This window comes from Podarcis filfolensis (assembly GCF_964270895.1).
Source record: "Podarcis filfolensis genome assembly, chromosome: 6".
Taxonomy (NCBI): Eukaryota; Metazoa; Chordata; class Lepidosauria; order Squamata; family Lacertidae; genus Podarcis; species Podarcis filfolensis.
Genome location: NC_139609.1, coordinates 20,400,563 through 20,428,492, shown reverse-complemented (window position 1 = coordinate 20,428,492; position 27,930 = coordinate 20,400,563). Strand labels below are relative to the sequence as shown.

Genomic DNA, 27,930 nt, shown 5'->3' with positions numbered 1-27,930 from the left:
CAGATGACATGTTTTTAAAAAACACACACAAAACCCCCACATATTTTTGCCCTGGTACAATATGCAACAATGCCCTGGCTTCAAATGCAACAGTTGCAGAATTGCAAGGAAGAGGATGAGGAACCTTTTCCTGTTATTCTAACAGACAAAATTATGGGATTGCTACTTCACCTTTCTTTTGGAAGAATCATCACTGGTTATTAATGCATGCTATTTAAGAATAACCCATTCAAAAGCTATATACCGGTATGTGTGATATATATAGCTTAAAATCCTTTGTTCGGAAAGCAATCTATTGCAAATAACAAAGCTAGCCTTCCACAAGGCCTAGATGATAAGCAGCAGGAAGTCTCTCACCTTTTAGAGAGTATTCAAAGATTCACTTCAATACAATCAAGCAATGGGAATTCCTCATAGGCTGTGAAAGGTGACAAGTGTCATGAAATGCCCTTCTCTCCGGAGGGAACCTCCAGCTCCCACTGACCCAATTGACTGCAGGCTATCCTCAGATGTCAAAAACTAACAACGCCCATACATTTCTCCCATTTTCTGTGCCAACTACTAAATGGAAAAAGGTGTATATTTTATGACAAGGGGAGGAGGGAAGGGGAGGAGGGAGCTGCCTGCACACATCATCTTGCAAGATCTGCATTTTAAGAATTCACAGAAATACAAGTTGCCGTTTATCTTTCATGAAAACAATAGCAGCACCCCCAAAATGAGACTAAATATTGCACAAGCAAAAACACAACACACACCCAGGTTACTTGTCATATATACCACCACCATTCCCTTCCCACAGTCCCCCAACGGCTGGATGATTCACCCCAGTAAAGAGAATCAAGTCAAGAACGACGGATGAGGAAAAGGGAGGTGATAAGAAGACATGCTAACCTACCTGTCCCGAAGGCTTTGGCCACCAGCCACGCTAGATTACAGGCGATTTTCGCTCTGTTGAAGTCGTAATGATCAAAGGGTTTGATGGCAGGGACAATGAACGTCTTTCTCATTTCCTTGACGTCTGCGGCATCCCCCATTTTCCTTCCCTCCCCCCCACACCCCGGGCCCACAGAGCCTTAATTTTATGTTATTTCAAAAAATCGATTTACATGATTCACCTTCTAGAAGGCAACCTTCAATATATAGAGAGATATATTATATATAGATGTATATTTTAAAAATCTAGTAATATATAGGTCTTCCTTCCTTCTCTTTTTAGGAGACCGTAGCAACGGAGGATGGAGGCGGTGCAGCGAACTCAGCTGTGTTTGTGGGGCGAAATCCCCCCCGCCACCGCTTCCCCTCCCGCTGCATAGGAATGTGAAAGAAATGTCCTCTTTTTCTCCTTCTCCCCCACCCTACGCCACCCCACCCCAGGGCCCTTTGTCCGAATGCCCTTTTTCCGATTCCAAACAAATAAATTGCAACCGCAGCCGATGGCCAGCTCGGAGACTCCTCGGGCGAATGGTGAGGATTATTGCTGCTGCTGTTATTATCAATTATTCTGGTTGCTTCTTCTTTTTTGAAAGAGAGTCTTCCCCACAGCCTGAAGAGGAGGCTTCGGCTCGGCTCGGCTCTCCCCTCCGAAATGCAGAGGGGGCGGGGAAAAGGGGCCAGACTCTGGAGGGAGGCGGCCGGGATTTTCCTGCAGCGGCTCGGGAGGAAGCGGCGCCCAAGGCAGGGAGATGTCCGGGCGCTCCAGATACGGCTCTCCAAGCGGGAAGACGAGGGAGGGACCCGGCGGCCGAGCCGGCCGCGGCGCTTGTCAGTGCTCTTCCCGGCGCTCTGAGGGCCGCCTCGCTTTCTCCGGCGTCGCCCCTATATCGCCCCCTTCCCAAGCTTCGCCACAGTTCCCCTTCCTCCTCCTCCTCCTCCTGCCGCGCTCAAGACTGAGGAAAGCAGCCGCGCGCAAAGACGCATGCGCGCTCTCCTGGCTAGCCGCTGCCCCCTCCTCATCGTGCGCGCTTCCCTGGCTTGGGCGGAGCTGCCGGGAGAGGAGACGGGGTGGGGTGGGGGATAGGCCAAAGGGGAGGCGCAGAGGGGTGTTGCCTCTCCCCCCACCGAAGCCCGGCTTGGGGAAACGGAGGGTCACGTGGCCGGTACAATGGGGCATTCTTGACGCGCGCGCTCCAGCTCACCATCATCTGGTTCCAAGGCGCCTCAGCGACCAGGGCGGAGGCTGGCCCACCAGCAGGGCGCACGGGGTGGGGTGGCAAATGGGGAGGGCCTCGGGCAGCTGAAGGCCTGGGGCAGGCGGGGGGGGGGCGCGCGGCGGAGCCCGGCCGTTCTCTGCACAGGAACAGGCTGAGAGGAAGCAAGGCAGCTCTTGGGCATGCATTGGCACCGGCGATGCCCCATGGTAATTATAGACTTAATAGTCTTCCCCCTTCGCCGCCTTTTGGGTAATCATCATGTCTATTATTAGCTCACCTACTTCAAGAGACGTTAGCCCTGCTATGAGGGGGGCTCCTCATTTTGTTGACGAGGAGCCCCCCCCCCGGATTTCTACCGCAGAGTCATGCCTTCAGGGCATCAATGACTGGCAGGCCCATTCTGGAGCGCATTTTTTTTTTTTTTAGTTGCATTTGACTGCACTGTGGGAAATGTTGGCCAATTAGTGAAAAATAAATATTTTTTAAAAATGTGCATATGTGCCTACATCTTAGTGTCTGGGCCACAGAGCAATTGCAATTGGTTAATTGTCCATTATATATATATATATATATATATAAGCTTCTCAAATCCTTGCCTTTCTTCCAACACAGGTCATGCAGTTTGCATGTGGGAACTGAAGCTTTGATTTTCACTTGGGCAGCGATAGGATTCTTGGAAAGCACATGTGTCAGTGAGTTATGAACCTTATATAAGCATCTGTGCAGAAATAAAACTGCTTGCACATTTGCAAAGCTATGCCAGCCCGGTGCGATTTCAATGCAGCATGTTGAGATCCCTACATTGCAGGGTGTTGGACTAGATTACCCTTGCGGGTCCCTTCCAACTCTATGATTCTATTGTGAACGTAAAATCTTTTTTAAAAAATTATCTGAAAAAAACATGGGTGGCCACTTTCACTAGTGCAATCTCTTAGAGTCAATGTAAGTTACCCTGATAGATGGGGCAATTAAAACATGCCTTAAATTTGGAACTAGGCAGGTTTATCACTACCTGGGCTATCTAGGGAGAGAGCCAGGGAGACTTATTCCATGTACCAGGAAAGAGTACAGTACTATACGTATGTTATATAGCCTTGCCCTCTCAGGCCAGAGCAGGAAACTGCTACAATTACTTAATTCTAGGCATGCAATAGCGAGGGACAAACTACACATTACATCCACATGTGTATAACAAAGCTCATAACTATTATTCCACAGCATACTGTCTCTGACAGAACATAGCTAGTAGCCATTGATAGTCATATCGTCCATAAATTTAAAGCCATACAAGTTGGCAGCCATCAGTACATCTTGTGGGATCAAATTCTATAGTTTAACTTTGTGCTATGTGAAGAAACACATTCTTTTGTCTCCTGAATCTTCCAACATTTAGCTTCATGGCCCTGGGTTCTAGTATTATCAGGGAGAAAAACCTCTTCCTAGCTGTCTTATCCACACAGTGTATAATATTTCACACCTATCACACATACACCCCTTCCACCCCCACCCTCACCCCCCCATATTAAGAATCCCCTTGATCATTTTGGTTGCCCTTTTCTGAACCTTTTCCAGCTCTTAAAGTTTTCCTTTTTTAGGTAAGGCAATCATAATGGAACATGGTATCCCAAGTTGTGGTCATGCCATCGATTTGTATAACAGCATTATAATTCTGGCAATTGTATTTTCAATCCCTTTCCTAATGATCTCCAAGATGGAATTGGTCTTTTTCAGAGCTGCTGCATACTAGGTCAACATTCTGACCTTGAATTCTACAGAGGATAAAACATCCTACATTATCAGTTTGGGATGAAATGTCACACAGCCCCTAAATCTCCTCCCCCACCTTGTTAAGTATGGCTCATAGTCTGTGAACCATCTTATTTTCTAGAGATGTAATTTTCCAATTCTGCTTCATGAAGCTCTGGTGTTAATGTGGAAACATCACCATGCTTTTAATAAGAAGAAAATCAGTAATGAAACAAAACCTTCCCTGGATCACTAGCCAGACTACTAGTCTTCCCCTGCAATACATTACCATAAGGGAGTGTTGGATGTGTTCAGCAGTGCACATTCATGAGTGACAGTTGTGAAACCCAAGATGCCTAGTCACTATTTCATGTGAATTGAGTGTATGGACATGCCTCATTAATATCTGCAATGTGTGTAGGGGTTATCTGGTAGACAATGTTAAGTAGGGATAAATGTTCCCAGAAGGTATATGGTTTGAAATCCTCTGTTCAGTAGAAGGTAACCAATTACTGTCATGTGGAGAGATTGTGATTGGGCCTCTGAGCAAAAAATGTTGCACATCATGTGTAAAGGTCCTTTTCCAACACTTCATTTACATTCACTGTGCAAGAGCAACCCATCATCCCACTGCTTGGTTCATTGGTCAGGAGAGTTGGCCACTGTAACCATCATAATGACAGAAAAGGGAGATAAGAACAAAATAGAATCACAGAGCATCATGCCTTCAGTGTTAGCCAAAATCATTGATCTTAGTTCTGTAACTCAACTCCTGTGAGAGGAGAAAGCAATAGTAGCATTGCTGAACATTGTTTGTTTTATTAAGTAATTAATTAATTAAACTAATTAGTTGCTTGTCACCCGAAGTAACTTACAGCAATGTTTGTGTGTACGTAAACATAAACGCGCGCGCGCACACACACACACACACACAGAGAGAGAGAGAGAGAGAGAGAGAGAGAGAGATCATACATCAATATATTGCCTAAAAGAACTTTCCAAACTTTTCATATTGGTGACACACTTTTTAGACATGCATCATTTCGTGACACAATAATTCATTTAAACTAACTCAGGCTTCCAAAAACTCGGCCCTCCAGATGTTTTTGGCTTATAACTCCCATGATCACTAGCTAGCAGGACGAGTGGGTCAGGGATGATGGGAATTGTAGTCTCAAAACATCTGGAGGGACGAGTTTGAGGAAGCCTGTACTAACCCTTTCGCTGTGGTCTAAACCACTGAGCCTCTTGGGATTGTTGATCGGAAGGTCAGCAGTTTGAATCCACATGACGGGGTATGCTCCTGTTGCTCTATCCCAGCTTCTGCCAAACTAGCAGTTCGAAGCACACCAGTAAAAGTAGATAAATAGGTACTGCTGTTGCAGGAAGGTAAATGGCATTTTTGTGTGCTCTGGCTTCCTTTAGTGTTCTGTTGCACCAGAAGTGGGCCACATGACCCAGAAAACTATCTGTGGACACACGCCAGCTCCCTTGGCCTGAAAGGGAGATGAGCGCCACAACCCCATAGTCACCTTTAACTGGACTTAACTGTCCAGGGGTCCTTTACCTTTTTTTTATCAGCCTTGGGAGCAGCGTGGGGAGCATTTGCCTGACACCTACATACTGCAGCCGGCACACGTGTTGTAACAGTTTGGAAAGCTCTGGTCTAACATAACATTTATGGTGAAGGGGAACCACCTGCCTTATAAATAATAACAAACAACATTAACTATACTTTAATAATAAGCAAACAATACTCCCTCCCACTAATTAGCAGATAAAGAACTATTTTTCCCCTTGGAAATTCCCCACCTGGAATTCTGTTAGGCCAGCTGTTGCAAATTGGAAGTGGGTAGGTCCACCCTCCTCTTCCAGGCATGATCCTGCATCTCCTCTCTCTCCAGGAGGGAGCAGTAGCAAGGCAAAACAGGAAACTAGTAGCAAAAGTTTTACCTGGTTTGCAGTTTGTCTGGCTACTGCTTCCCTCCTGCTGTTGGGGCTGGGGATGTTGTCCACCCTTAATTTAGAACAGCAAAGGAAGGGGGAATGAAGGAAACTGAATTAAAAAGTCACCTTTTGGTCTTGGTTTTTGTGTTCCCAAAATAAAAGGCCCCAGAAACTCTGTTCTCTGCTAGTACAATGCAGTATAAAGATTCATGATTCACTTCTCTAACAAAGTCTGCAAGAAGCAAAGTACAAAAGGTTATAATGCTATATGCACATGGAAGAAAGTCTAAATTGAACTTCAGGACTTGCACAGCAATCCTAGGCATGTCTATTAGAAACAAATACTCTTGTTCAGAGGATTTGTGTAGACTTCATCAATTGATATTATTTTATATCTTTGTTACAACATTTATGAGTTCCCTGCTTTTTGCCAAAGTGGAATTTCAAACTGACTCTAGCACTTTAAAAAAGCTGCACTTAAGTCCCATTGAAATTAACAGGTCTTAAATTAGTCATAATCACAACTGATTTCAACAGGATTTAAACTGGATTGTGACACCTGGAGAGGACTGCTGTGGATTTCAGAATGCTACAGAAGACAGAATTATTGCCCCATAACTACTTGCCTCAATAGCACATGGGGCTGAATGTCTTTTACTTGCAATAAGTGGGACCTGCAACGGAATATTGCAGGCTGGAGTGCTCCTATGGAGAGTTCCAACCATCTAGCTATGCCTTCTTTGAGTATACTTCATCCCATCCCTCCATTTTTCTGTTGGTTCTTCCATACACACACCTCAGTCTTTGTTGAGCTGCCTTTGGTTCCCCCCCTAACCCTTTGATTCCCCACCTCTCCAGCCTGCTGATACCCCTTCCTTGTTTGTGTGAGGCGCTATTTTGCCTACATAAGGATTCATAATTAGTGAATGAATTCACTCTTAGTATGTAGCATATTGTAGTATGTACAGCAAGAACCACTGTGTGATTAGATCTTATGAAAGGGAAACTGCCATGGTCCATTTATTAAGATGTTTTGCTTCAGCAGCCACTACTGTTGCAGAGTAAATAAAACAGCTCAGGAAAACTCAGTACTTTGGCAGTCTTCAATGGGGTAAGACAGGCAGGGACAGGAGACGACATTCTTTGATCTGAGAATGGAGGTACAACATTAAGAAGAATGTTCTTATCTGTGAAGTGTTAGGTGGTGTGCCACTGCATCTGGTAATCCTAGCTGAAATTCAAAGTTATCTACAAGTAAAATATGTGCAAAATGCTGCCTTTTTAAAGGAAACATAGCAATTCTTAGAAAAACATGGAAGCAAATACACACTTCCAGAAGCAAACCCTTGCAGAGTAACAGCAGCATGGATTTGTTCACATTATCTGTGATAAGCAAAGGTCAAAGACATTCACCTTTGCATGAAATATTTCATCCCTACAAAACGTAACTGTAAAAAGAGGAAGGCAAAAGAGCCAGCTTTATTAATTTTGTAAGATCAGCAGCTGAGGAACAGCATTCTGTGACCATAATTCAACTAAGCAGTGAGAATTATAGTTTAACTTGAGAGTGATACAACTGAAAACATGGCTTTTGCAAGAGTAGGCAGGAAATAATGTTGAAGATGGAACTGTACCACTTCTACCAGTCAGGCTTATCTGCTAATAGTAGGCTTTTACAAGCAGGAAGAAAAGGTGTAAGTGACCAGAACATAAGATTCAAGTAGGTAGCTGTGTTGGTCTGAAGCAGTCAAAATAAATAAAAAATTGTCCAGTAGCATTTTAGAGGCCAACTAAGTTTGTTCTGGGTATAAGCTTTCATGTGCATGCACACTTCTTCAGAACAACAAGAATCATGTTACCTCAGTTTTGAGAAAATTAGCAATCAAATTTTGGCCAAACTTACACCAAAGTATTTCCATTATTGTAAATATGAAGGTTGCTTCAGGCATGACTTTTCCCTCCTACACAGAGTTAAGACAAATATTTTGTGTGAAGTGGCCATCATAGTAAGGACAGGTCAAGGGAAACAGGAGAGTCAAGAATTGAGGCTTACTGCAGCAGGCGCAGGAGGAGAGGGACAATTATCTGGTTAAAAAATGAAGAAAGACTGGGAGCCCCAGAGGAGGTTGGGGACAGCTTGGGAAGGTGGAGTCAAGACACATTTCCTCCCTCCTCTCTTTCGGGCATGGTCTGCGATTTTATGCTCCATGTCCGAGCACCTTTTTTGGCTCCATAACTTTCCCCACAAAAACCTGCTCTTTAAAAGCTCAATCAGAGCAAGTATCAATCTGTGGGAAATCTTAATCGATGCTTGCTCTGATTCAGCTTTAAAGAGTATGTTTTGGGAGGAAAGCCTGGAGCAAAAAAAACACAACCACACTCAGCCATGGAGTGTTGAAACGCAGACCTCTGCCTGGAAAGAGTGGGGCAAAAGGTAAGTAAGTGTGGCCGAGCCCACAGTCTGGTGACTCGGGGGTGGAGGCAGCAGCAACTATGGCATGTTCTTGACAAATGTAGCAGGACCTGGTGCATCCCAGGTGGAGCCAACAAAATTTGGAGTTCACCGAGTTTTCAGACCTGTGATGATAACCCGAGAAAGGGCCAACTCCAGGTTTGAGGGGGCCCTCAATAAAGTGCCTTCCTTTGGACCCTCTCCTCTATTGCTGGGCCCTGGTGGCGGCAGCAGCAGCAGATCCACAATCAGTGCTGTTATTTTTGAGCTGCCATTCTAATTTCCATGATGTCCCTGACACAGCATCACACCAGGGCATCATGGGAAATTTAGCTCCCAGAACTAGCCATCCACTGTGGAGGCACAGGGCAGGAGTTGTCACAAAAGTGCTCAAGGATGCTCTGTACTGTACTGATGCTGGGCCTGACCTGAAAAGTTGCAAGTACAGTATTGGGGATATCACTGTGAGGTGGGTATGGGGTAACCTACAATTACTTTGTTTCCCACTGTGTTGGGATGTCAAGGTGTAGTGTAGAAGTGATAGCAACCTCATGAACCTAGACAAAAGGCATTTTCCTTTGCAAGTTGCCATACAGGCATCCAAGAATTCAACCACAGAGTAAAGGAATAAAGGAACTGATGAAAGCACTGCCGACACTTGGGGCATATTTGGGACAAAGCAAGGTATGATGGGGAGGGACGCGAGTGGCGCTGTGAGTTAAACCACAGAGCCTAGGACCTGCCGATCAGAAGGTTGGCAGTTCGAATCCCCACGACGGGGTGAGCTGCTGTTGCTCGGTCCCTGCTCCTGCCAACCTAGCAGTTCGAAAGCACACCAAAAAGTGCAAGTAGATAAATAGGTACCGCTCCGGCGGGAAGGTAAACGGCGTTTCTGTGCGCTACTCTGGTTTGCCAGAAGTGGCTTAGTCATGCTGGCCACATGACCCGAAAGCTGTATGCCGGCTCCCTTGGCCAATAAAGCAAGATAAGCGCCGCAGCCCCAGAGTCGGCCATGACTGGACCTAAGTGTCAGGGGTCCCTTTACCTTTACCTAAGGTATGATGGGGGGGAGTGGGTTTGAATCACCATGCTAGGTTTTAATCCATTTTTGTTTGAGAAGCGCCAGTTTATACAAGAGTACACCATGTAGCACAAATGCAAAATTTATAAAAGTGTATTGAATATCAAAGGCCATGATGTGCAGATAGAGGACAAAGTCATCCTCCCTGTGAAGGTTACTAGTTTTTTTAAAAAAAAGTTTTATAAATTATAAGTTTAAACACTTAATGCTCCATGTACCAAGGATGAGACTGATGTAATTTGAAGTCACTGACCTGGAGCCTTGGCTATGGTTTCTCAAAGCAGCAATAAGTCCCAAGATTTTCTGTCTGAGAACCAGAAACATTTTTAACCTAGATTAATCATTCTAAGCCTAAACAAACTGAGGGCCCTCTTGCCGTACAGGCAGACTGGAGAGTCAGATTGGGTGACCCTTTAAATGGTGTGCCTGTCATGATGGAAGCAACATAAAAGTTTGGTCCTGACTCTGCTCATTAATCAGGGACTGAATGGGGCATATGTACGCAGACTGAAAAGTTCAGCTTGTCATCTTGACTCAGATTTATTTATTTTAAAACTGCTTTTGATTTAAAAAAAACCATCATGTAGAATTTGGTTATGCAATCTTAAGAAGTATCCAAATGCAAACAAACAAGTTTCCAAAATATACAGCAGATTTTGTTGCACTTAGTTTTTAGTCTTTGCAACATCCCTAAGAAAAGGAATCACTGAAAGGTAGGATTACAATTTTAAAAACACCTAGTACCTTTTTCTCTTCAACATATTTTGGTTGTTGTTGTTGTTGTTATTGTTGTTGTTATTATTATTATTATGGCTATTACTGGAACACCCAAAAACTTACAGCTTTACATAAATTTGTTGGCTATAGGTGCCATGGTTCATGTGACAGGTGCTGCAAGAGTATGGGCCAGTGGCAATGTTGAAATAGGACTACTGCAGGCCATGTGTATATCTACCCAAAGTCTTTCCCATTCCAGATGTCATCCAAATGAAATCTGCCATTACTCTTGGCTTTCCAGTGAATTTTGTGGCCTGTTTCAACTTGGAATAACTTCCCACTTCCACAATTTGTATTCATTATTACTAACATGCATTAGAATCCCCACTTCATCTATATTAAGCATGGATCTAAAAGAGTGAGGGAAATCCTCTTTTAAGCAGCCCTTGAGCACTCCGCACTGTAACAGCACAGCTAAAAATCGCCAAGGAGTAACTAATCCATTTTAAGTGATCTTGTATTTGTTCCTCAAGGGTATTTAAGATTGCCACTATAACTGCAAATAGGCTGGGTGCCTGAAAAACAACAGTGCCCCGTTCTGACAGACCTGTTCATAACAAGAACTGGGGTGCTGGATATGAACAGTGTGATGTAAATGAGGATAAGTACATATCCAACCCTCAGCGTTTTTATATAGGATGAGCGAGAGACCACAAATTATTGGGTATCATGTGCCTTTATCTATGTTCCTTTCTTTGCAATAAAGTAATTCAGAGTGCAGTGGTTTGTTATGCTTTGAAGATTTACCACCACACCACCTCCTTGCTGTTATAGCCAGAAAGTCTTTTTTCTAGGAATCCACATCAAAAGGAGAATAATGTAAATCCTTTACTTCGGCCTGCCACACTCATAAATCACTTCTGCTTTTAAAATCGGTTTCTAGCTATGACTACTAAAAAATGTATTAGGCCATACATTTATAAAATTAAACATTTTCTGATTAATTCCCAGCAGTTTGGGCCAGGTAAACATAGTTCCAGCCCGATCATACAGCCAGGTTAGGCAGCTGCTTAATGTAGTTACTACTATAGGGGTTCCTGCCCTGCTGGATGCAATGTATGCGTGGCATTCAACTAAGTTTTACTCATTGAAATTAATGAGCATGACTAAGTTAGGTCCATTAGTTTTAGTAGGTCTGCTATGATTAAAACTTAGTTGAATACCAGCCTGTGTGTTTAATGACTTACACTGCTTCCAACTTGGCTGGCTTCCCTGCTTTAACAGAAAGTCAATTCCAGAATCCTTTGTGATATCACAAGGGTCCTAGGGTACACTTTTAAAAGAACATTCTTGCCATGTTCAGTTAACAAAGATCATTCTTACCCTGCCCTACCTAGGGCTGAAAAACGGAGCTGGAGCTGAGTGTATATGATAGAAAGAGGGAAGGGGGATTAAAAAGAAATAATCTAGTGTGCGGGGAGTGGGCTCCATGAACTCTTCTCTCCTGGTGCCGTGGCCCGAAGCATTATTTTTAAAAAATGAACTGAAACAAAAATTGGCAAAGTCAAAATCTGCAATCCTGTAAACTGCCCTGTGAAGGGCAGTAAATAATAATAATAATAATAATAATAATAATAATAATAATAATAATAATTAATAATAGCAGCACTCACTAAAGAGAAAGTCTTTAAAAATTCTGTTCTAAATTAATATGTATAGCAGGCATAGGCAAACTCGGCCCTTCAGATGTTTTGAGACTACAATTCCCATCATCCCTGACCACTGGGCCTGTTAGCTGGGGATGATGGGAGTTGTGGTCCCAAAACATCTGGAGGGCCGAGTTTGCCTATGCCTGATGTATAAGAACAGGCTGTTAGTTTTATACAGGAAAGTTATTCCAGTGGCTACATCCAGAGACACGCATGTCTTTCATTTCTGCCCCCAAGTCAATTTATCAACCACTGGAATAGAAATCCAAATGCCAAGTTTGCCCGAGGCTTTTAAAGGTAGATGGCTTTTGTACATTTCTAGTGAGGAAATGTAAGACAACTTGCAGGTTTCTGAATTCCTTTCATTTTTAAAGTGCACTGTCCACTACCAAGATAGAATATTAAACACACAAAACTTGCCCCTATACTGTACTAGCTGTTAAAGGCACACAAGGTGTTCTGGGGGGGGGGGGAGATTGACAACCTTAACTGGAACATCTATGAAATAAGGCTAATAGTGCAATTCTATATATGTCTACTTAAATAGATGTACAATTTATTTCAAGGGGGCGTAAACCCAGGTAAGAGGATAATAAAACCCATTGAGAACAATGGGATGAAGTTCAGAATAAGTGTACAGTGGTACCTCAGAACTCGAACAGCTCCGTTTTGGCTACCAAATGCCGAAAACCCAGAAGTGAGTGCTCGAGTTTTTGAACGTTCTTTGTAACCCGAATGTCTAATGCAGCTTCCGCTGTGCAAAAACCTAGCTATCGGCCAATTGGAAGCCAAGGTACCATTGTACACAATAGGATGCTGCTGCAATTCTATGTACTTACATTGGAGTAAATCTGCCCTCAACATAGTTAAACTTCTACGTAAAATGCATAGACTTTCTTTTAAACTGCTTTGAGGTTTTTTCCACAACCAAGCAGTATAGAAATTTTATGGCATAAATAACTCTTGAGGTTTCCCCCCTCCCCCAATCAAGCAGTATATAAACTAACAACAACAACAATATACTTGGGACTAAGCCCCATTGAATTAAGTGGGACTTATTTAGAAGTATTCCTGCACAGAATCTGGGCACACTGTAACATCAGCTAGCAAAATATGTGATACACGTATCACTTTCATGTAAATCCCAGTAAAGAAAGCAACATGCGGATGAGGAAGTTGGCTAATGGTGAGATCATGGAGTCTGCATCTTGTCATAGTCTTAAGACAGAAAGTAGGAGGAAGGAGGGGACCTTCCAATGAAGCTGTGTGAGGAGCTTTGCAGGATTCAGACTGAACCTAACACTGCTACGGAGAAGGAACGTACAATGGTTCTTGCCTCTTCTTTGAAAATATACAATCCAACTGTCAACCTGATTTCTCTCCATTCTTCCATGAAACAAACAAGTATTGTTTCCCCTCTCTCCATTGCTCTGTTTATCACCTAGCCTAATGAAGAGTTCTTGATAACCCAAAGGCTTGCACACTATTTTGTGACCTTTTGTTCAGCCTAATAAAGGTATGGCTGTAGAATGGATTTTTTCTTATGGGCTAACACCACTACTTTTACTGTTTGTGTGTTGGATAGAAACAATTTTGCTCGGAGCCATGTAATATTTTATTGATCTCTATATTGGGGGCGGGGTTTGAACGGTTTGCTTCATGAGAAAACTAGGAATCACTATTGCAGATGATGACAGATCATGAGGCACAGTAATTGCTGCTCTGTTGGAAATATTAAAAACGACCGGTATATTAAAAAGCAAGGGGGTGTTTGTCCATAAAAAGCAGCTCAAAAAACCCACACTTGGACAATATGCTTGTTAGGCCCAAACAAAATGTCACAAAATCGTGACAAGAGTTTTAATTATCCAATACAGTGGTACCTTGGTTTACAACCATAATCCGTTCCGGAGGTCCACTTGGAAATCAAAACAGGTTGTAACCCAAGGCGTGCTTTCGCCAATGGGGCCTCCCCCCCAAAAAAAGGGTTGTAATAATAATTTTAAAAGGATTGTAATCCAAAAAAGGGGACACACACTTCCAGGTTTGACATGGTTGTAACCCAAAACAGTTGCAAACTAAGGTACCACTATACTCATCATCAGGCAAGATGTTACACTATGAAATGGGGGTGGGAAATGAGGACAAATATAAAACAATAAAGTACATATACTAGGCTGGATGTTGAAGTCGTAAGGTCAGCCTCCAGACTCACTTCCAAGATAAGAGATTGAATAAGTCTCTGCTCAGTGCTGAGATACCAAATTAAGCAGCTAGGATTCTGAAATAAAGAAGCAATCATCACTCCTCTTTATATATATATAGAGAGAAATAAAACCTAGCTGTTACATGTCTCCCATACTTTAAGCAAAAAGCATGAGGTCCTGGTTGGGCAAACAACAGAAATAAAGCTAGAGGTGAATTTTGGATGGCTTTCCAGGTAAGAGAGTTATAATACTAAAACCTGGGGTCATCCATGGTACTAAATGTTGGGGGATTAAAAAAAGACAAAAGGAAATACTTCTTCACACAGCACATAGTTAAACTATACACATTCATGGAGGATAAGGCTATTAAACCCTACTAGCCATGATAGTTAGATAGTATATCCAGGATCAGAGATAGCATACCTGTAAATATGGGTTGCCTGAGTACTATTGTGCTTGTATCTTGCTTGTGGGTTTCCCGCAGGCATTTAGTTGTTTTCTTTGGTAAATGGGCTACTGGACTGGATAGGCCTTTGCTCTTATTGAACAGGGCTCTTTTATTATATTTTTGAAACGGGAACCTTAATATATATATCAATAGGAGCAAACACATAAATTTATTAAGTTCATTGGTTGAGATGAATGAAACCTCGAATGTGTCCTTTCGTAACATTTTTCCAGCTTGCAATGCAAATAAGAGACGTAGAAATGCCATAATTCACTGTCATTATTTTGAAATAGTATGCAGCACATTGTCAAAAATAGAAATGCATTCCATCAGGAATGAATCATCAATTATTTGAGAACAGAAAGCACTCATTCATTTCATTTCCCTTGGACAAACCTTAAACACATATTGTACTAGAAAATGTGTTGACAGCTACACAATAATCATAACTACCACACACCATTTTTCTGTAACAGGCAGTGTTATTAACCTTCCTCATGTAATCTTTAAAGTATTTATGGGATCTTAAGTAACTACCAAAGTGAAAACTGCTGCTAAATTGAATGTTTCAGCCTTAGCCTTACTAAATTTCAACATCAAGTCATTTCCATGTCAAGATACACTGCTGCCTAATTTTGTCTCTCAAAATTAATCTTTTAGGTCTGTCCCTACCATTAGGCAAAGTGAGGCAGCTGCCTCAGAATGCAGATGCTGTCACTGCACCCCCAGCTTTCACCCGAGTCTCCCGACTGTTGCCATCCTTCTGAACTAGTGCTGGTGCTTGCTGCTGAGCTACTGTGTTTCACAAGATAATCAAATGGACAAACCATTTCCAACACACCACTATCCGACTATCAACTCATCTTCTAAAACACTTTACGTTTTATACTGTATACTGGTACAAAACTGAGTAAGATAAGAATGGATTTCTAAAACACGTAAGATCTTGTTTCCAAGTTTTACTCCAGCTGAAACATATAATTTTCATCACTGCAAATAGCGTTAAGATGACTGATTCAAATAATCTCTATTTCCCTCTTAGAGATGGGTAGCTTAACCCATAATACACAACATATTATGAATGTAATCCTCCACCCTTGCAGTGTATTTAGCTGACAAACCATTTGATACTTGCCTTAACCTGCTTTTCTAGGATCAGCTTATTCTGGCTTCAAAAAAAGCCTCGCTTTTGTGAGGGGATAGTTCAGAACGATCTAATGCCCAAACTTGCTGAGATTTGTTAACAGAAAGCTTTGATACTATTAGTAGACTGACTTACTATAGCTACTCTAGAGCTAGGTATAATACAGATAAAGTATGGCATAGGCAATGCCCAGAAGACGTTGATACATTCAGGCAGTGGGATATGAATAAGAGAAAGGGTTTTCCTCTGGCTAATTTACAGCTAAAGGAGAGCAACACATGAGACACGTTTTTTTAATGTAGTTTTTCTATTATTGTTATATGGTACTGAAAAACTACCTGAAATTCTTCCAAAACAACTGTATAACACTTCTCAAATGCAAAAGAGATGCTATACCCCAAAATATATGTCAGGGCACTGAAAAATATACAGATTTCTAACTTCACAAAGGTCATAACTAATCACCATTGCATTTTCTCTCATTATTGCAATACTGCATTGTTGGAAATAAAGAATTTGAGTCCAAAATTTTATCTATGGTTTCCACTTAATTATAAATAAATCTAATGTTTGGCATCGTTCCTCTCCGTCTCACAGAGTTCGTAAATTTAGCTATTACAGTATACTTTCACATTTTATTAATCCATTCATTCATCTGCAGTAGTTTTGGTCATTCCCAATACTTTGCATACAGCATCTGAGCAGCTGCTGCAATATAAGCTAGGGAGTTTTAAATGTTCCCTTTTTATTGTATCTTTTGCATAGGAAAATATAATGATGGATCTATTTTTCAAGACTTCCTGCTGCAAGTAGGAGGGAAAATGCCAGAGCAAAGGGGGGGGGGGGTGGACAGAGTTGCATACTTGTCCTCACTTTTCCTTATCATGTGAGGAATTTAGAACACCTGAATAGGGCTAAATTGTGACCATTAAATATGAAGCACTTGGATGTGCAAAAAAGTAAGATGAAAAATATATCTATTCCAATGGCCATTACTCCAGGGGTCAGCAAATTTCTTCAGCATGGGGCCGGTCCACTGTCCCTCAGACCTTGTGGGGGGCCAGACTATATTTTGGGGAAAAACATGAACGAATTCCTATGCCCCACAAATAACCCAGAGATGCATTTTAAATAAAAGCACAAATTCTACTCATGTAAAAACACACTGATTCCTGGACCGTCCACGGGCCAGATTAAGGGCTGCATCCGGCCCACGGGCCTTAGTTTGCCTACCCATGCCATTACTCAGTACGTTATCCTATTGTACATTAATTTTGGAACAATTAACTTCAACTTTTTTTGGCTAGGATCCAAAGAACCTCTTGAGGACATGCAAAAGAGAGAGAGAGAGAGAGAGAGAGAGAGAGAGAGAGAGAAAACTCACTGGGGAAAGAGGGGTTCGGTTCTGTCCATTAATATTTTTGCTATGCAAAAAGCATATTCATTCTATTTGTGATCTGTCCATTTTTCTTGTGAAAAAATATTCATTTCCCACAGGTCACAATCCAACACAAGGCACAAAAGCTCTGTATTCCAGGGTCCCAGCCAGACTGTCATCTATGCCAGCTAGACAGGTACATTTTGCAGATAGTATCTACCCTTAGGTTACAATTTATCATCCCAATTAGCAACTTCCTCGTGCAGCATTATGCCAACTGAGTAAGTACACCTGGAAGGTGTACTATTTGACTCATTAAATATGAATTGCTGTTGATTTTTTGCTTGACTATTAAATAATTAATTTTAAATTTATACCGTGTTAAAACAAATATCACCCCTCCGCTGTTATGTTTTAAAAAGAGGAAAATGATACAGAATTTATTGGGGAGAAAGGAGAGCAAGCTAGGAGTGTACTAGATTCTCCCTATGCTATTTAACATCTATATGAAGCCACTGAGAGCTGTCATCAGGATATTTGCAGTGATGTGTCATCAATATGCAGATGATACCCAGCTCTATCTCTCTATTCCTTATGAATAAGGAGAGGCTGTTGAGGTGTTATGACTAGTGCTTAGTAGGCAGTGATGGGCTAGATGTGAGCCAACAAATTGAAGCTGAATCCTGAAAAAGACATGTGTTATGTGTTCTGAGTTCTCTAGTCTGGGGACCGGCGAGTTGACCAGTCCTGGACAGAGTTGTATTCCACTGGAAGATGCAGTCCATAGCTTGCAGGTGCTCCTGGATTCAACTATGTCACTGGAGTACTGGGATTGGAGTACTTTCCCCCAGCTCCAGCTAGTTTGCCAGCTATGGCCCCTTTCGTACAGAAATGACTTGGCCTCTATACGCCATGCTCTGGTAACTTACTGACTGTATTACTGCAATGCACTCTATGTGGGGCTGGCCTTGAACAAAAACTCAGGAAACTCCAACCAGTCCAAAATGCAGTGCCAGATTACCGGCTGGGGTCCCAATTAGATCTCATATAACCTCAGCTTTAAAACAGCTGAATGGGTTGCCAGTTCGTTTTCAGGCCCAGTTCATGTTAGTGTTTGGAGCCCTAAATGACTTAGGCCCCCAATATCTGAAATACCATCCCCTTCTCTACAGACCCTCTAGGTATTAAGATAAGTAGAGGGGGCCATCTTGGCATTTCCCTGGCCCTTAAAAGCTTGGCAGGCTGGTGGTGGTCTGGGACAAGGCATTCTTTGTGGCAGCCCCTAAGTTATCACACTCCCTCCCCATACAGATAGGTAGCCGTGTTGGTCTGCCATAGTCAAAACAAAAAAAAATTTTTCCTTCCAGTAGCACCTTAAAGACCAACTAAGTTAGTTCTTGGTATGAGCTTTCGTGTGCATGCACACTTCTTCAGATACACTGCGTGTATCTCAGTGTATCTGAAGAAGTGTGCATGCACACGAAAGCTCATACCAAGAACTAACTTAGTTGGTCTTTAAGGTGCTACTGGAAGGAAAAAATTTTTTTTGTTTCCCTCCCCATAGTCTTGCATCTGGCAACTTAACTTACAGAGTTTTCACTGAATGCTGAAGATATCCTGGCCTTTGACCTCTGTATACTTACCTTTCTAATTTGTTAAAAACTGTTTTAAATGTTGTATTTACATAGTTGTGATCCACCCTGGGATCTCAGCGTGAAGAACAGGTTAACAAATCAAATTAATAATAAATGTACAGTGCAGTCCTATGTACATTTACTCAGAACAAAGTCCTCTTGAGTTCAGTGGTACTTATTCCATGCTTTCAGAATGGGACTTGCTTCTGAGTAAACTTGCTTAGGATTCCACTGCATCTCTGAGGCTATGGACTGGAGTAGCCAACCATTTCCACTGTAGATGTTCTGTGTGAAAATGAAAGGACTAGACCCTCTCTCAACAATCTAGCCCTGGCAGATGCAATAAAGTACGTGATAACACTTTAATAAAATCCACTATGCAAAGACTAAACCTAATCTAAATATTTATTTATTTATTATTTTTATTTATTAGATTTATATGCCACCCTTCATCAAAAGATCTCAGGGCAGTTCATGTGATAAAAACAAGAGATAAAAGCAGTTCTATTTTTCTAGAAAAAGGTGAACACCTCCCTTCTTCTCTTATAATGGCAATGGCGCCCACCTGAGAAGTGCCGGAACTGAGTTTCAGTGAGTTCCGGCTTAAAAAAAGCCCTGGATAAAAGTACCAAGAAATAGTTAAAACAGAAACAACAAAACAATAACTCCCCTCCCACAAACACATTTAAAAGGCTGTAGAATATTAATCAGCCCAAGGCCTGGTTGAAGAGGAATGAATGTGCTATAAGGAAGGTACTAGACGAACCTCCCTGGGGACAGCATTCCACAAAAGTAACAGACTCAGTCAAAGATAAATAAAATAAACATTAATAAGGCTAAATGAATGTAACATTAAATATATGGTTGCTGCTATTTAATATATACAGAGCATCATAGCTAAGTTTAGTATATATACAGTGGTACCTCGGGTTAAGTACTTAATTCGTTCCGGAGGTCTGTTCTTAACCTGAAACTGTTCTTAACCTGAAGCACCACTTTAGCTAATGGGGCCTCCTGCTGTTGCCGCGCCGCCGGAGCACGATTTCTGTTCTCATCCTGAAGCAAAGTTCTTAACCCGAGGTACTATTTCTGGGTTAGCGGAGTCTGTAACCTGAAGCGTGTGTAACCTAAAGCGTATGTAACCCGAGGTACCACTGTACCTGTATTTAGAGCATGGTTTTTTGCTTTTCCCACACTGAATGAATTTAACAGGTCCTGGCATGGAGACGTAGAAAGCAGCTCCTATTGGCTTCCTTCCTATCATGCCACTGCTAAAGGAACAAGTAGGCAAGTGAAAAGGAGAAAAAAGTGGCAAACATATGTTACTTAGAGATAAAGAGTGGGAGGTGCAAAACAAGGTCCATTTGTAAGCCCTGCTAAACTAAATAAACCAAGAGCGATAATACGGGTAAAGAATATATAAAGTGCAGTAGCACCTTTAATTGAATCATTACAGCAATTGTGGGTTTCCAAGGCAACAGCCAGCCTATTTCATCAGATGCAGGAACTGAGTATGGCAATACCTTAATTTATACGACCGGCTTTCTAAAAGTACAAGAACTGCACAAGTGTACAATCTATACAGAAATTTGCTCCAAAAGATTTGTTTTTGGAGCTAGAAAGCAAGAATCCAGTTGAACATTCAGGGTCAGCCAAGGCATTTTGCTGCCCGAGGCAAATGAGAATATGTAACTCTCCTCCATTTAACTACAAGTCAACCAGACGGGCAGTTAACTCCTAGTTCAACAATGTGGACAAATTAGTGTCCTCTCCTACTCTCTGAGTACATCAAGCCACCTTAGAGGTAGGTGCACTCATCCTTACACCTCATACAAACTCTCATATGCTGCATGAAGCAATCACCTTGCTCTGCCTAATGGTAGGGTCAGCCCTGAGAACAACTGATGGAAGTAGACTCGTCAGCAAAGAGCATATGCCATTATGCTAGTCTGTAAGCTTGCAAGACTCTTTGTTGCTATTACTTAAACTTCAAAGGAAACCAAATGCAGATCGCTACATCATTTATTACATTGAGTGACTACTGATGACCAACTCACTCAGTGGTAAATGTGAGGAAGCCTTGCCACTTGATAACTTCCCCCTCATTACATTATACATTATAGACATGATTTAAAAAAAAACTAATTCTGAATAGTAGACAAATCTGTGGTAGACGTAGCTAAAGGAAGCTGTTTGTATTGAATTGTCTGCACTGACTGACAGCAGCTCTCAGTTGGTTAGAACATGCTACTGATAATGCCAAGGTTGCAGGTTTCATCCCCGTATGGGAGAGCTGCATATTCCTGGATTACAGGGGCTACAGCCCTGGTTGGAATTAGGTTGAAGCTCAGTGGCAGAGCACCTGCCTTTCATTCCAAAGGTCACAGGTTCAATCCCTGGCATCTCCTTGCAGGGCTGGAAGAAACTCTACAACCCTAGAGAGCCACTGCCAATCATTGTAGACAATGTTGAGTTAGATGCACCAAATGGTCTGACTTGATATAAAACAGCTAACTATGTTCTGCTAAGCTAGGAACCTCTTCTTCCACTGATCTATGGCCCTAGAAAATCTTAGCACTTGATAAACTGGTCATCTGTTTAGGGTCAGTGTTCCTCCAACAATATAGGAGTCCTAAACAAGAAAAATAATGTGCCTTGGTCTGTGAATGAAAAGACAGTTAGAAAGTATATGATCAGTGAGCAGGGCAGTCAAGAGCTTGACCTGCAGTAGAAGACTTAATCATAATCATATACTGTATACTAACAGCAAACTCATTCTACAACTGCCAAAACCATGTAGCAAAAAACCATGTCATCCATGAACAAGAGGGAGGTACTGGCAGGCCTAGGTAAACCCATGTATTTTATAAAGGAAATCTCCTAAGGCAGAATTCCCCAAAATAGTCTAATGAAGACTGAACATTCGGTACTCAGTAGCCACAAAGAGCAAAACATCTGAGGATCTATGCTTATCTTTTCCATCAGGTTGCCTCAGAAGGAAAGCAGGAAAGTTTGTGCTTAAGAAGTTTATCCTGAGCAAGGTAGTGTCGTCCATTCCCAACTATCAGTTATAACAGACTCTTCCATCCTTCAGCTTCACCTGGAAACAGCCTTTTCATCAGGCTGTGGAAGCTAAGGAACAGATTTGAAGCAGATTGATTCCTACTTTCATTCTACTGCTTCCATTTTAGCTTAAGAAAAAATGCTCGAATTTGTTTTGTTTTACTCTTCTCTCTCTCAACACTGTTTACTTTTGTATTGTGTCTTTTAGGTTGCAAGCCCAAAAAGCAGGACTGTCTTTTTATTACTGATTTTTGGAAGCCACTCTAGATGTCTTTTGGACTGAAAAAGCAGAGGGGGAAAGCCTGAAATACACACATAAATAAGGAAGCTAAAGCAACAGTCCAGTGACCAGAACACAACAGGAAACAGCAAGCTAAGTCAGATGGCCCTATAGTGTCCAAACAGGTACAACAACCATTATGAAGATACAGTGATGCTGAATTTCTTAAAACCTTTGCTTCAGATCTGCCTTGGCACAGGCATCAAACATATGTGCTATGCATGCAGTGCAGACCTAGTATGTTACTCAAAATATCTCACTGGGTTTAGCTGGGCTTCCTTTCCAGGGACTGTCTATATTTTACACCTAGAAGTAGGGGCCACGGAACACAGTGTGCCTTACCTGTGAGCAAACTGTGTATAGCTAGGTTGTTAAGTCTACAGAAGATCAGTCCCAAAGATTGCTTTCCATTTCATTCTGACCAAGAAAACAGATACCTTTTGCAGTCCCTCCTTCCAACTGCCCCTTTCACAACCCCTCTTTTTCTGGGATTTCCCCCCTTTTTTCTAGATAATCCAAACACGGGCTCAACTTCTGCCAGTATGACTGGGGCTGAGGAGACACAGGAGCCCACACTCATTGTGATTCCTCCTTGTGAACCAAAGAACTATTAGAATAAACAAGTTCCGTTTTAAATACTGAAATACTAAATAAGATGGATAACAATGTGTAATAGAAAAAGAAGCATGAAATTAGGTTAAAGGTGTGTGAAAGAAAGTAATAGAAGTGGAAAGAAACTGCAATTGAGTGGATTAGAAGTCTAACACAAAGGTGGGGTGAGGGGTGATGGATGGTGATGGGAAAAGGAATTATCTGTGGGATTGAGTGTGGGTATGTTTGAACATTTTTAAGGATTGTATGAAATGTATGTTTGTATGCTTGTATATTCGCAATATGTGTGTATTAATGCTGAATTATTTTAATAATAAAAACTTTTCAAAAATTTAAAAAAAAAAGAAAAAAAGAAATCAGTTCTGTAAAGCTGTAGGCTTTACCTTCCTCATACCCAGTTCCTTCTTTATTTTTTTGCTTCCATACCCAGCTACTTTCCTTTTAAAACCCCCAACTCCAGCCCCCTCTCTCTTCCAAAAGCCAATCACCCAAATCACTTTCGGGGTGTGCGCCGGGAATGGGCACGATCATCCCGAAACCACTACAAAGGAACCTTATCCATCTGCTTCGGTTTCCACCACCCCGCAGCTCCTGCCATGCACATTCAAACAGGAACCGGAAGTACGGAGCTTATTGTACGTCTCTTCCGCCCCGGTGCTGAGTGCCTAGAGCGGCCACAAAACATTGCAAAACCCACGGAGGACCATCTGCTGCGGCGGGAGACCATCAAGCTACGGTATCTGGAGGCGTCAGGGTCAAGGGAGGTGGGGGCATGTCGGACTAGAGCCCGGAGGCTTTTGCTTCTCCACCAAGACCACGTAGGTGATTGTGTTGCATCGGGAACAGTCGCTTTGCTTGCTCTTAGCTTTGAACAGAATCGTCCCAAACTGCCCCATAGACTAGTATGCGAGCTTATCTAGCCTGTAAATAATGCGTGCTTTTGGGTGAACTGGTTCTAGTACTTCGGAAAAGCTTGTGCTACAAAAACAAACAAACACCCAGCTCTTCGGGGTTGTGTCGTCCTTTGCTGCTAACAGCACAAGCCCTGCACTCGTCTGCTCAGAACTAAGGTAAGGCTGCATATACACGCCATGCATTCGAAGCATGTTTAAATCTCATGCCCTGGAAACCGTAGTTTGTCAATGTGTCAAGTATAGTTTCCAGGATTCTGGTGTGGGTGGGTGATTTAAATGTACCTCACACAGCCTAAGCCTTTCTAAGAAGCAGTATGTTGTCTGGGTTTGAGGCTGCTATGGCGATTTTGGCAGGGAACAACTTGTCAGCCTTGTGCAGTGACTAGCTCCCTCAGGAGCTATTGTTTGGGTAAATTGTTTTAAGAATTAAAAACCCAAATTATGAATACATAAGTGAATAGGGGCACTGTGGAGATGACTGCAGCGTCATCGTGACCTACTGCAAGAGAACGTTCTCTGTCAGGAAATGGAAAATTACAGCCTGTACTAGTTGAAGCTTTCAGATAGCCGTTGCAGTAACTCCCATTTGGATGGCATTAATATATTTTGTTGTGCTTCATAATTAAGATTTGGATTATTGGAGTGCATTTTAGCAGTCCCTGAATTATTCTGAAATCCTACTTTTATCAGATGTGAACAGTAATAGATATTCTATGCTTTCATTACAGGCTGTTGAAGAATGTTTGTTCCAAGGTCTATTAAAGTCAAGAGGAATGCTGGTGATGAGGGGACCTGTGTAACTAAGAAAAATAAGCCCTCTCCAAGTGAATCCTCACTTGACAACGCCACAGACTTCCGAGATGCTAAGTCAGATACAAAAGACATGCCAAGCTCAGAGAGTGACTTGTTTGAACCAATGGAAAGAGACACTGAGCTACACATCTCTCTGGATTCAGCTGTAGCTCTTACTGAAGCAACATTGGAAAATGCAAACAACGAGGACTCTTCTCTTGCTGAGGATCCCATAAAATCTTTCAGCAAAATGCAACGTTGGCCACAGCCTGGGGAACCTGTCTGTGTGGTTTGTGGTCGTTATGGGGAATACATCTGTGACAAGACTGACGAAGATGTTTGTAGCTTGGAGTGCAAAGCCAAACACCTTTTACATATCAAAGAGGAAAAGGAAAACTCAAAATCTGCTAGCAGTTGTGAAAAAGCAGAGACTCGGTCCACGTTACTTGATGGTACTTACGTCTATGAAGAGAATCCATTTGTGCTAAGCCTTCAAGAGGAGCAGATTGAAAACTTAAAGCAGCAACTAGGCATTGCTGTTCAAGGTCAAGAAGTTGCAAGACCTATTGTAGAATTTGAACACTGTGGCTTCCCTGAAATTTTAAACACCAATTTGAAAAAATCAGGCTATGAAGTCCCAACTCCTGTCCAAATGCAGATGATCCCAGTTGGATTACTGGGCAGGGATATCATGGCCACGGCTGACACTGGCTCAGGAAAAACTGCTGCTTTCCTGCTTCCTGTTGTAATTAAAGCCTTGGGAGAGGTAAAGTTTAAACCTGCATTTTCAAAAAGCTGTGGGAATTGTGCAGCGCGCTCCTGTACATGTTTACTTAGAAGTAAATCCCAGTGCATTCAAGGGGATTTCTCTTTGGGAAACTCTGCATTGAATTTCAACCTTGGTTACACTGAGAATTCTAGAGAAATTATTTTTAGCTGTTTGTTTCTTCTTTGAACTTATGTCAGTTGACTTGAAAAAAGTGAATGTTTGGAAAACAGTACAGAATACCTAATATATTCTTTCAGCTTTATATCTGTCAGTTGACTGGATAAACGATACAATTACTGAATCTGTCAATTGTCCTAAAAAGGTCCTCAGTGTCCCTGCTTACACCTGTTGCTCAAGAGTTCAGCTGCAATTCTGCAGTGGGGATCTTTTTATACCCATTGAGGCTCCCCATGTGACTTCAAACCCTTTCAGGCTTCTAAATACACAGGCAGCAGCCACAAGTAGAAAAGGCTTTCTGCTGCCGAAATTACAGCTGAACTGTTGAGCAACTGGCACAAGCAGGGGGCAGTGACCTAAAAGCCCTGTCCCACAGCCCCTTTTTCATTTGCTTTACCTCATCATACGCATAACCACTGAAGAGTGTTCCATTATTCAGAAATACTCTGTAACAGCTTATCCACTTACTCTTATTTCTGTACTTAACAGTCTTAGTAGGGTGGGAGTAGATTTCCACGGTTTCTAATGTTACACTGACTATTTGCTGTCGTCTCCATTGACATCTGAATGAAAAGGATGTTGTTGAGCTAATCTGATATGAATTACAGTAACTGTTCTCTTATTTTCCCCTAATCTGATACTTTCAATTGAGAATGCAGATTGGCAACTAACAACTTTTTCCCACTTTCTGCTTCAGGCAGAAACCCCATCTGCTCTTATTCTGACGCCAACGAGGGAGTTAGCTATACAGATAGAGAAACAAGCTAAAGAGCTGATGATTGGACTGCCCAACATGAGAACTGTTCTTCTGGTTGGAGGATTGCCATTACCACCTCAGCTTCATCGCCTGAAACAAAATGTTAAGGTAAAACCTGCTGCTGTGATTTTTGGGTTTTTAAAAAAATATATGGCAAAGAACTAGAGGTGATACTGATTTCTTTGTTTAAGGCTTCCAGAACTTCAGCTCTTGTTGAAGAGATTTGGTCTCAAGTCCTTAAAAAAATGCTTGCCCCAGTATCAACCATATTGGGCTTTACATTTGGCAAGGGAGGCCTTATTTGCTGTTGGGTGCTGACTCCTTTATAGTGCCTTGCCAGTAATAGTTCCCTGCTTATGGGATGCCCTCCTTGGTGAGGTGCACCTTTCACCCTCATTAACCTTTAGGTAGAATTCAAAAACATTCCTGTTTACCCAAGTATTTGATGACTGGAAGATACCGGTTCTTGCAGCCTTGAAAGTATTTAGCAGAGAGGATATTTTATTTTATTATTACGGGGGGTGGGGATTATTCTTTTTTACCTTTTGTTGTTTTCCATACTGAGTTTTTTTGGGAGGAATGGAAGGATAAAAAACGACAAATAATAATGATGAAGCACTGATCATTGATTTTATTTCTAATGTTGATGTTTTTGCCTCCACCCTCTTTCTGTTAGGTTATCATAGCTACACCAGGAAGGTTGCTAGAAATTCTAAAGCAAAGCTCCGTTCAAGTCCATAATATTAAAATTGTTGTAGTGGATGAAGTAAGTATACATGGTGGGACAAAACACAAAATATATGTGTGAGTGTGCATGCAGGTATTACTTAAATATGAAATAACAATGGCTTGATTTCTGTCTGGTGACCACTAGTAGATTTCAAGCACATGCAATGCGTATGTACTTTGGCTAGTGCATGGTATGCTTGGAATGCAGTTCAGATGGTGTATTGACCCATTTATGTGTCAGAAAGGAAGAGATGAGAGTACACCTGAGGATTAAGCATCTAGGTCACTTTTTTTGCAAAGTGGGAGCAGCCACTGCAGACACTAGTGTGCATTTTGGACAGTAGTGAGTTGCTGGCAAGAAAGAGAAGCATAAAGTAGAACTGGAAGGTGCTGCGAATAGGCACAGTGCAGGGTTGGGGAACCTTTTTTCAGGGCTGCATATCCTTTTGAACATCCTTCCAAGGGCTGCATGTGGTGGGCTAGACAAACTCATGGAGGGTAAGGCTATCAAAGGCTACTAGTCATGGTGGGAATATAATTTGTCTCCAGGGTCAGAGGCTGCATACCAATCACTGGGGGACGACAGCCAGAGTGGGCTATTGCTATCATTTCCTGCTTGTAGGCTCCCTAGAGGCTGGCCACTGTAGGAAATGGGATGCTGCACCAAATGATCCAGCAAGGCTGTTCTTCTGACTATGCTGGCAATGAAAGTGAATTAATCTTTTATTTCCTCACCTCTGCTCCTACAGTGGAATGTTAATGTTTATTGCTCGCTCTCTCTCTCTCTCTCTCTCTCTCTCTCTCTCTCTCTCTTTCTCTCTTTAACATAGGCTGATACCATGTTAAAGATGGGTTTCCAGCAGCAGGTTTTAGACATTTTGGAAAATATCCCCACAGACCGTCAGACTATTCTGGTGTCTGCCACAATGCCTTTCGGCACTGAACAGCTGGCCAATCGACTTCTGCAAAATCCAGTGAAAATAACCATCGGAGAAAAGAACCAGCCATGTTCCAACGTTCGCCAGATTATCTTGTGGGTAGAAGAACCGTCCAAAAAGAAAAAGCTTTTTGAAATATTAAATGTTAGTATCCTTGGAAGGGAGAACCTGTTGTTTTTCTTCCACAAATTGTGATTCTTTGCAGATTTGGAGGAGAGAAACTAGAAAATGGCTGTTTGACTGATTCAGCTTTGTTCTTGAGAGCTCCCCAGCAGAGAGGCAT

The 27,930-nt window shown here is 42.1% G+C and overlaps 2 protein-coding genes across 7 annotated transcripts in view; one reads left to right on the top strand and one right to left on the bottom strand.

The window, feature by feature from the left end:
- CAMSAP2 (calmodulin regulated spectrin associated protein family member 2) overlaps positions 1 to 27,930 on the bottom strand; it is a 188,232-nt gene that overhangs the window by 75,890 nt on the left and 84,412 nt on the right. Inside the window, exon 1 of one of the 3 annotated variants that reach the window (XM_083620236.1) lies at positions 899 to 2,349. The exons of 1 other annotated variant lie outside the window; for it this stretch is intronic. In XM_083620236.1, the coding sequence (XP_083476362.1) occupies positions 899 to 1,037 (139 nt within the window). In that variant the 5' untranslated portion in view covers positions 1,038 to 2,349. Of the gene's footprint in view, positions 1 to 898; positions 2,350 to 27,930 lie in introns of those variants that run through there. One more of the 3 variants, XM_083620235.1, reaches the window with a different exon arrangement.
- DDX59 (DEAD-box helicase 59) overlaps positions 1 to 27,930 on the top strand; it is a 114,291-nt gene that overhangs the window by 81,961 nt on the left and 4,400 nt on the right. The window contains exons 1-6 of one of the 4 annotated variants that reach the window (XM_083620311.1): positions 21,889 to 22,084; positions 23,160 to 23,307; positions 24,214 to 25,043; positions 25,921 to 26,088; positions 26,657 to 26,746; positions 27,540 to 27,791. In XM_083620311.1, coding sequence (XP_083476437.1) covers positions 24,225 to 25,043; positions 25,921 to 26,088; positions 26,657 to 26,746; positions 27,540 to 27,791 — 1,329 coding nt within the window. In that variant the 5' untranslated portion in view covers positions 21,889 to 22,084; positions 23,160 to 23,307; positions 24,214 to 24,224. Of the gene's footprint in view, positions 1 to 21,888; positions 22,085 to 23,159; positions 23,390 to 24,213; positions 25,044 to 25,920; positions 26,089 to 26,656; positions 26,747 to 27,539; positions 27,792 to 27,930 lie in introns of those variants that run through there. The other 3 variants (XM_083620310.1, XM_083620312.1, XM_083620313.1) reach the window with 3 other exon arrangements.